The sequence below is a fragment of the Elgaria multicarinata genome, chromosome 5 (assembly GCF_023053635.1).
Source record: "Elgaria multicarinata webbii isolate HBS135686 ecotype San Diego chromosome 5, rElgMul1.1.pri, whole genome shotgun sequence".
Classification (NCBI taxonomy): Eukaryota; Metazoa; Chordata; class Lepidosauria; order Squamata; family Anguidae; genus Elgaria; species Elgaria multicarinata.
In genome coordinates, this window is record NC_086175.1 from 47,154,171 (window position 1) to 47,162,851 (window position 8,681).

General features: G+C 45.1%; 1 protein-coding gene across 1 annotated transcript in view; it reads right to left on the reverse strand.

Moving 5' to 3' along the window:
• GABRB3 (gamma-aminobutyric acid type A receptor subunit beta3) overlaps nucleotides 1–5,069 on the reverse strand; it is a 117,154-nt gene extending 112,085 nt beyond the window's left edge. The window contains exons 1-3 of the mRNA XM_063127498.1: nucleotides 4,894–5,069; nucleotides 4,449–4,540; nucleotides 3,986–4,053 (exon numbers count right to left, since the gene is read on the reverse strand). Coding sequence (XP_062983568.1) covers nucleotides 3,986–4,053; nucleotides 4,449–4,540; nucleotides 4,894–4,973 — 240 coding nt within the window. The 5' untranslated portion in view covers nucleotides 4,974–5,069. The remainder of the gene's footprint in view (nucleotides 1–3,985; nucleotides 4,054–4,448; nucleotides 4,541–4,893) is intronic.
• Between the last annotated feature and the right edge of the window lie 3,612 nt (nucleotides 5,070–8,681).

Below are 8,681 nucleotides of genomic sequence, written 5' to 3' on the forward strand. Positions count from 1 at the left end.
CATTTTTACTCTAGAGTAGGCAGAGAGGGCCTGATCTGGATCTCAAAAGCCCCCTCCCCTTCCCTATACTACTGTCCCAATCTGGACTGGAAGCCCTGTGCCAACTCTAGACTGAAAATGAAAAAGGATACAACTTCTAGATACACATTTAAAGTAAAGTTTATTTTGGCCCTCTTTCCCTTGTGCCCACCCAACTACAGAATGTCTGATGTTGTTTAGAGTGCAAGGAAGGGGACTTATGAGTGAAGGTAATGAGTGTTATCAGATGAGCATTTTATTGCCCGCTAGCATTTTTTTGCAGGTCCTTTTGATGACACCTTTCACCTCCCATGCATCTCCCACTTCTTCTGGCCCTCTTCTCATCACAAAGTAAGACCCTGGTAAGTCTGACTTTTTTTTAGAAGTAAAACTTGCTGCAGTCTCCTGCTGTGTGCAGGAAAAGGGGCATGATAAAAATGCCCACTGAATGGGCCACATGGTCTTTGTTTACTTCCTCTTCCCTGTGAGAAAGAGGAAATATTATGTGACAGAAGCAGGGGGGAAGCGATGGTAGGGAACCATGATTTCCCCCCGCCCCTCTGATGAAGCCCAATGTTTCTAAATTCATAGAAGTTGAGTGCTTTAAAGCTAGGAACCAACATGAAATGGGCCCAGAAAGGAATAGCTGACCAGTGAAGATACAACGGAGTAAGACAGTGATTAATATGCTACATTCAGCCAGCCCCAGAAAACACTCAGGCAGCAGTATTTTGGACCCACAATGTTTTGGGATGCTTTTCAAGGGCAGCCCCACATAAAGTACATTACAACAGTCATATCTGGAGGATGCTAATACCAAAATAGTCATGGGCAGTTCTGTCCTCTTTAGAAAACAACATAGCTGGTGTACCAGCTGAAGCTGATAATGAAAGAGCCCTAATTACTACTGACATCTGAACATCCACAAGCAATACTGGAGCAAACATCTTAAGAAGAAATGAAACCCGATCTAATGCAGGCTGAATACCTGGATTGACTGAACTACCGAACAACAGTACTTATTGTCTATAGGCTCTGGTCCAAAGCAGACATTACTTTAAATGTGAGTCTAGAAGCTGTCTTTGTTCATTTTTACTCTAGAGTAGATACAGGGGTCCTGATCTGGATCTAGCCAACCCCCTCAAGCTAGGGTTCCATCTTATGTTCTGTTTTATTATTCCTATGTTCCTAACTATGTTGGTGGAACTTGATGTCACAAGAGAAATGCAGGATCTCATAATACTAATGTAGGGGTCAGTGGCACTTGCAAAGGTGAATGAGCAGACAGGAGGAGTTGCTTAACCCTTCTTCTGCCCACCAGTTCTTTCCTAAAAATCCTACCCTGATCATAACAGCTCTTCTCTAGCTGGGTTCCAGAACTGGAAGTGAGCCCACCTGTTGGGGGGGGGGGAAAGCTTTGGGAGGGTAAGTTGCAGTGAGAACAAATGTGCTTAGCAAACTGTCAGTACTCTGCCCACTCATCACTTCTCCCTTGTAATTGCCTTCTTGCTCAATAACTCCCATTATCTGAGCAAACACAGGATTGGGGCCATGTGTCTGCTGAGATAACATCCAGTTCTGTCCTGAGTTGATACTAACTGAGGGTACAGAACATTTGTTTTAAGTTTGTACTGTACTTCATTGTTCCATTTCCCTGTCAATTTCACTTGAAACTAGAAAATTCAGAAAGTAGTTTTTTCTTTCTTTGTTTTGCCAACAATTCTAAAAGAAAATACTCTGAAAATCTACACCAGCATTTCCTAAAGTTAGAGAACAGCAAACATGTATTCAAAAGAGGTGCATAAAATGGATCATGCTGTTAAGTCCTAAAATTCTTACTTGGAAGTAAGGCCCATTAAAATAAGAGTTGTTTCAGATGTGATGCCAAATAGAGAGACAGGAAATGCAATCAATTTGTTGCCTGCTCCCTGAGCTTCTCCACCACATCCAAATGGACCCTATTCCCAAGTAAACGTAGTTAGGATCAGAGTGCTAAATGTAAAACAGCATAAAGGAAGGGAGAAAATATCACAATTGATATACCAGGGAAGATATCCCAGGACATATGTCCCAGGGTAGGTAAGTAATGTGTTCCACACCATATTAGTAATTTGTTCCACATCTGAAAAAAAATAAAATAAAAATGCCTGCCTCCTAGATTATTTCAGACTATTACACATCATTAAAGAACAACAGAAACATGAAGAACTTTTAACCTGGCTTTTAAACTTGATAGAATTGTAATTTAAAATCAGTTAGGGATATCAAAAAGTATGATGTTCAATAAATAAATAATTGTAATGTCTTTGGCTACTCAATAAAAATTCATGTTCTTATGTTTTTTAAATTGTTGTATCTTCTGTACAAGACACTTATTGTAAGAAGGTATTTTCCAAACAACTGAACACTAAAATGTAGTTTCATGATTAAAATAACTAAAACATACATAAAACATTTGAAACCTAATACAGCACAATAAAAAGAAAAGCCATGAAACATTTTATCCAGTTTTGTAGCCGATTATGCATTATCTAAAGAATCTTAAATTGGTAGTTTCTGAGTATTTTCTTTATTCCATTTATTCTTGAAAATGTCACATACATATAACTGTTTAAAATGTTTCCAAGCAGTAGAATGCCCAATATGTTTGCTACTAAAAAACATTTATATAAACAGGAGTCCAATATATAAAATATATTCAGTTGAGAGTTTTATGTATTTCAGTAGTGTTTCATTATTTATGTTATAGTTTGTACATGAAGTCTTCTAAAGATTACTTTTGTAAACCAGTTTAATCATAAACCAGTACACTCATAAATGAGGCATTTCAATGAAGTATATTTAGGACTGTAAAATAAGATAAAGTGCTTGTACATATACCCTGTTTGTTTCTGCATTTTCTATTGGGAAAAGTGTTTCCCAGGTTGCTACAAAATCTCTCCTCAAATGTGATCTTTATTTGAAGTAAGAGACTAAGGCCGCAATCCTTTACTCACCTACCTGGAAGTAAGTCCCATTGAACTCAGTGGGACTTACTTCTGAGTAGCCATGTATAGCATTCCACTGTTAGTCATCAAACACAAAGTTTACCACATGATGAGATTAAAGAAAAGTTAAAATGAATGCAGCTGCAGTTAGTTCACTTTGTCAGCAAAGCCACACATGTGTTACTTTGTTCAATATTATTTGCACATATTACTTTATGTGTTGCACACTATACGGTGGTGATAAGCGATATGACTTTTTAAGTACAAACTGGTCATGATTTCTTAGACAGTGAAATGCTTCTTTCACACACAATAAAAGCAGTGCAGTTTTAAAACTCTGATGATGGTGACATCTGCCAGCCCAACAAGCAGCAGGAACAACAGATACATCTGGGCAACAGAAGTTCCCTTTCAGCACCTGAGACAGCACTCTAAAATCTGGCTATATTCCCTTCAGCATGCTTTTGCAAGCTGACTACTCTTTGCTGCCTTCAACCGAACAGCCACATCCAAGTTGAACATGGCACACCCAAGCTAGCCATTATACTGGCTTTTTGCTGCATCACAACTTCTCAAATCAACAAGAGGCCCAGCAAAGAAGTATAGCAGCATAAAACATTTGCAGGGGTGGGGGTGGGGAGTACAGTATATAAAAGATTCAGGGACACCTCTGACAAAAAATATCCAAGGTTAGCAGCTGATCCCTCTGTTTATTTCAGGCACATGCAAAAGCTTTCAAACAGGTGAAGGAGATAAAGCTGGTTTGTTACTAAACTTTCATTGCCAGCTATCCAATGTTCCGCTGAAAGGGCCTCCTCTTCAACCTCCCTCAACCTAATGCCCCCACCAAACATACTCCATGCCCCTTGCTTCTATGATAATCTCCAAAACCAAGATAGAGAATCACTCAAAAATCCTTAAATCCAAGGCCGACCCTGCCCCAGCCCTTTCCATGTTGAAATCACCAAAGAACTACTCACCATGTTGACTTCAGACACCATGTCAATACTGGCAATATCTATGTTCATCCCGACATTCACTGGGGGGCCTAATAAAGAATGAGAGATGGTGTCACTTTGCCACACAGTTGCTAGCAACATCTTTTCTGTCTCCCAACAAAAGCCCCCACCCTTCAAGCATATGCTGGGCCAAAACAGACATTACTTTGAATCTGTGTATAGCAGCAATGATTTCTGTTTGTTTGTTTTCCATTTTTACTCTAAAGAAGGTGCAGGGAGCCTGATCTGAATCTTAAAGGCCCTCCCCCATATCCCCCACAGAGGGATTCAAATCCAGATCAGAGCCCCCACTCAATGGGGGGGGGAATGTAGCTGCTAGACACAGATGTAAAGTAATGTCTATTATATCCCACAGAATCACGGGCAGACAGAAACATACAACACACACACACAGAGACCAAAGCACCCACAAAAGACCCCTCACCTCCAAAATCCGGTCTGAGGCGAATGTCGTATCCTTTCAACAATTTATCCACAGTTTCTTTCACGAAGGACATGTTCCCAGGATCGTTCACACTGTGGGGGGAAAACGGAATTTGAGGGGCGAGGGGGGGGAGGGCAGAAATGAGTGTGGAGAAATGGGGGGTGGGGGAGAAGTCAGAAAAGAGTGTGGAAAAGTGAAGGCGCGACATGGCGAAGTGGTTTGAATCCAGAGCAAGGTAAAGGAGGTAAGGAGGCGGGTGGGGAGCAAATGGAAAGCAGGCGAGAAGCAAGGCGAGCAAAGCCGGGGGGGGGGGAGGCGAGAAAGAGGTTGAGGAGGGGGGCAGGAGAGCGCTGGTCAGTTTGGTTCCTCTGCGAGACGCAGCCCTCCCTCCCTTCCTCCCTCCCGTGTCCCCTCCCCTTCCCTCCCCGCCAGGCGCCGCTCCTACCTCTGGGCGCAACAGACCACGGCCACCAGTACGGGAGCGGAGAAGATGCCGAAGAGCCTGCCTCTCCCAAAGCCCCACATCCCTCCGCTCCGGGCTCCCGCGCCGCCGCCGCCGCCGCCGCCGCGTGCGGTTCCGGCTGCCCGAGAGCCGCTGAGGAAGAGGCGGAGGCGACAGTCCCCTTCCCTTTCCCTCCTCCGACACTCCCCCCCCCTTCTCCTCCCGGCGCAGGAGGCGGTTGCGAAGCTCCTCGGGAGGAGAGCGACTGAGGAGAGCGTCCCCACCCCACCCCCACCCGCCCCACTAGCGCGCGCACAGCCCGCACACGCACACACACACACACACACACGAGGAGGAGCCCACCCGGTCGCCTGCCTCGCCTGGGCAAGGAGCGCGCTGCGCTGCGCTCGCCGCTCAGGGTACAGGCGAACCGCGGCGGCTGCGGGGCTTCAAGGGGCGCCTCCTCCTCCTCCCCCTCCCCCGAGGAGACGCTTGCCGGCTCTGGACGGTGTCCATGCCACGGAGGCGCCCTTGTGCCCGGACGCCTTTGGCCCGCTGCAGCCGGCCACCTCAGGAACCAGCAGCAGCAGCAGCAGCCTTCTCTCTCTCTCTCACCCCCCCCCCACCCGCTCCTCCTGGCCGCCCCCTCCGCTTCTGCCTGCCTGCCTGCACCGAGGTTGCCGCTGCTGCTGCTGCCGCTGCCGGCGACAGCGCCAATTTCGTTGTGCGCACTCAGGCACGAGCCGGGCGGAGCGGCGACCGACGAGCCAGGCGCGCGGGGCAAGATGGGCGGCAGCCACAGGTGAAGCTCCCACGGAGGCGCGAAGGAATGCGCTCCGGGGGGAGGGGGTGCCCCTTCCCCGCGCCCCCAAGCAAGGGCGGTGCGGGTGGGCTGAGCGAAGGGATGAGGCGAGGAGCTGCTGGGCCCTGAGAGGACGGGAGCCCCGCCCGCGGCACTGACTACTCCTGCCTGGCCTGGCTAACCGTGGAGGGCGAGTGTGACCCAAACCACTCGGAAGACGCTGGAAGTTCCCCTCATCGCACTTACGTGGGCCTCAGGAGCGTGTGTGGGCTCGTCGTCGAGGCCCGCGCTGGTGGGCTGCAGAATTTGGTCGCAATAAACTGTTCCCTAGCATCTACTGAGATGCGTGTTTCTTTCCTCCCTCCTATTTCTTTTCTTTTTTTGTTTAGCCAGAGGCTCGAGTCAGCCCATCGTAATAAACCCACTGGACGGCACCTATAATTCCCCCTGTAGAGCAGTTGGGTAATGTTGGACTCTGACCTTCATGCATTTATGGGCTCCTTGCTAGATGGGAAAAGTATATTACTTCGCTTATGGTAACCCACGCCTACTGGGTTTGAGAGCTTTCCTGCTCAGGCTGCCCAGAGGGGGCCCTGGGTCTCTGCCTCAAAGGCCTGCCCTGACAGCATCACTGCCTCCCTCCACCTTCATATCCCCCCCCCCCTTTTAAGGAAAGGTGGTGGCAACCTGTCCTGGGTGCAGGTATTCCAAAGTCATTTAAAGATTTGGGACAGACCCAGAGGACACACATCTGCATAAAATCTGCATATGATGATTGATAATTACAAATATTGACAAGGTGTTGTTGTTGTTGTTTTCCAATTTCACAGGAGGCAGAGCCAGACAATTTCTCATCTAAATCAGTGAAATTATAAAAAATTCTTCCATGAATTTGCACCCAATGAATTTCCTATCCCAATGGAAAAAGTCCCCCTCCCAGGCTTAATTACCATGCAGGGGTGGGGGGAGGGAGTGGGCTTTTGAAGCATGTGGCACCAATGGACACTGTGGACCGCGGGGGGGGGGGGCTTTGGAAATAGATTTGGGGTTGGAGCCCCATGACCTAACAATGCCCCAGACCCAGAACATGTCCTGGGATCCTATTGCTTACAGTCAAAAGGCATTGTGCAGGTACTGCATCTTTTTTCCCCTTAATAGTTTTGTTTTGGCAAGGAAAAAAAAATGGAAGAAATAGTGGTGGGGAAACAAAGGAGGATTAAAATGGTTGGCTGGGAAATGCTGGAAGTTGTAGGACTTTTTTCTGTCCAAAGAACATGCATAGGATTGTATCCTAAACAAGGCAGGGTGATCACGCAATTAAAACTGGAATAAAACTCATCTAACACTTGACTGCCCTGGACTCATTGGCCCAGCCTTCCATGTATTGTGCATCTCAAAAAGGATGTTGTAGAACCAGAAAAGGTGCAGAACAGGGCAACCAAAAAGATCAAGAGGATGAGCAAGATTTAGGGCCTTTTCGCTTTGAAAAAGTCAAGTAAGAGGGTGGAGACATAGCAAAGGTGTGCAAGTATTATGGCAGAGGGAGAAAAAATGTCTCCCTATCCATATTCTCCACTCCATGAATAATTTTGTACACCTCTATCAGGTTTTCCCTTAGCCTCCTTTTTCGAAGCTAAACAGTCCCAGCTGTTGTAACCTTCCCTCATAGGGGAGATGCTCCAGCCCTTTGATCATTTTAGTTGCCATTTTCAGCACTTTTTCCATCTCTACAATGTCTTTTTTTTTTTAGGTGTAGTGACCAGAACTGTACACAGTATTCCAAGTGTGGTTTCACCATATATTTGTATAAAGGCAGTATGATATGGGAAGTTTTATTCTCAATTCCTTTTCTAATAATACCTAACATGGAATTTGCCTCCTTTACAGCTGACGCACACTGGGTTGACATTTTCATCAAGCTGTCCACCACAACCCCAAGATCTCTTGTTCAGTCACCGTCAGCTCAGATCCCATCAGGATCTGACCTGAAGATGGGTAGCCAGCTTCCTCTGTAAATTCTACGGAGCATCATTTCTTGAAGTGATTTATTTATTTTAAAAATGAGATAATCTTATTAAGGAAATATACATCATCAGACACAGTGTTTCTGACTAATGCCCTATATAAGCAAATTGGAAGGAAATGCAAGGTGTGAACAAATCAACACTTGTGTAAAATGTGTAAAATCTGTTATATTTATCTCATTAAGGTTGTTTCTCCCATTTAGCTTTGCTGTGAAATTTCTGTCTATTTGCTGATCATCCATGAGAGTGGGAAATTAATTTATTATGGATATAGAACATTTGCTTGCCTCTCTAGATTCTTATTTCCATATACATCTTTACAAATCTGAAATGGTAATAATTTATTAAATATTCTTTGAACACAAGAAGGTCTGCAACTTTTAGACAGCAGTCTCTGGAAAATGATGTAGAATCATTCTAGAGCCACCCAGTTGTTATTTTTATTTCATTTATTTAAAATTATTTTAGGCACCTTTAAGACTAAAACCCCCTGAGAGGATTTCTGTTTATGAAAATTAAATCTTGCTGGGATAATTCATAATCCCAGCTGGCTACTTTTCATTTTCAGGTTTCCCACCCGTTATTTATTTATTTATTTATTACATTTTTATACCGCCCAATAGCCGAAGCTCTCTGGGCGGTTCACAAAAATTAAAACCACAGTGGCAAACTGCATCAAAGTTATCAGGGTTGTGGTGAGTTAAATGCAGTTCTGGGTTCAAGAAAAAAATAAATCATAGCCTGCAACTTCAGAGAGAGGAAGTACACATCAGATGTGCCATTACAGATTTCAGTGGTGAAGGGGGGAAAGTTATCAGGTATGGGGTGTGGATTCAAGAGTTTCCAGAATATTGAAAATATTAAATTATTTTAATGTATGATTATTTAATATTTATCAGGTATTGGGTGGGAAGGGGAGGAGGAGACTGCAGAAGCTACTTTATGCAGCTGTTGTGCAGCCTCCC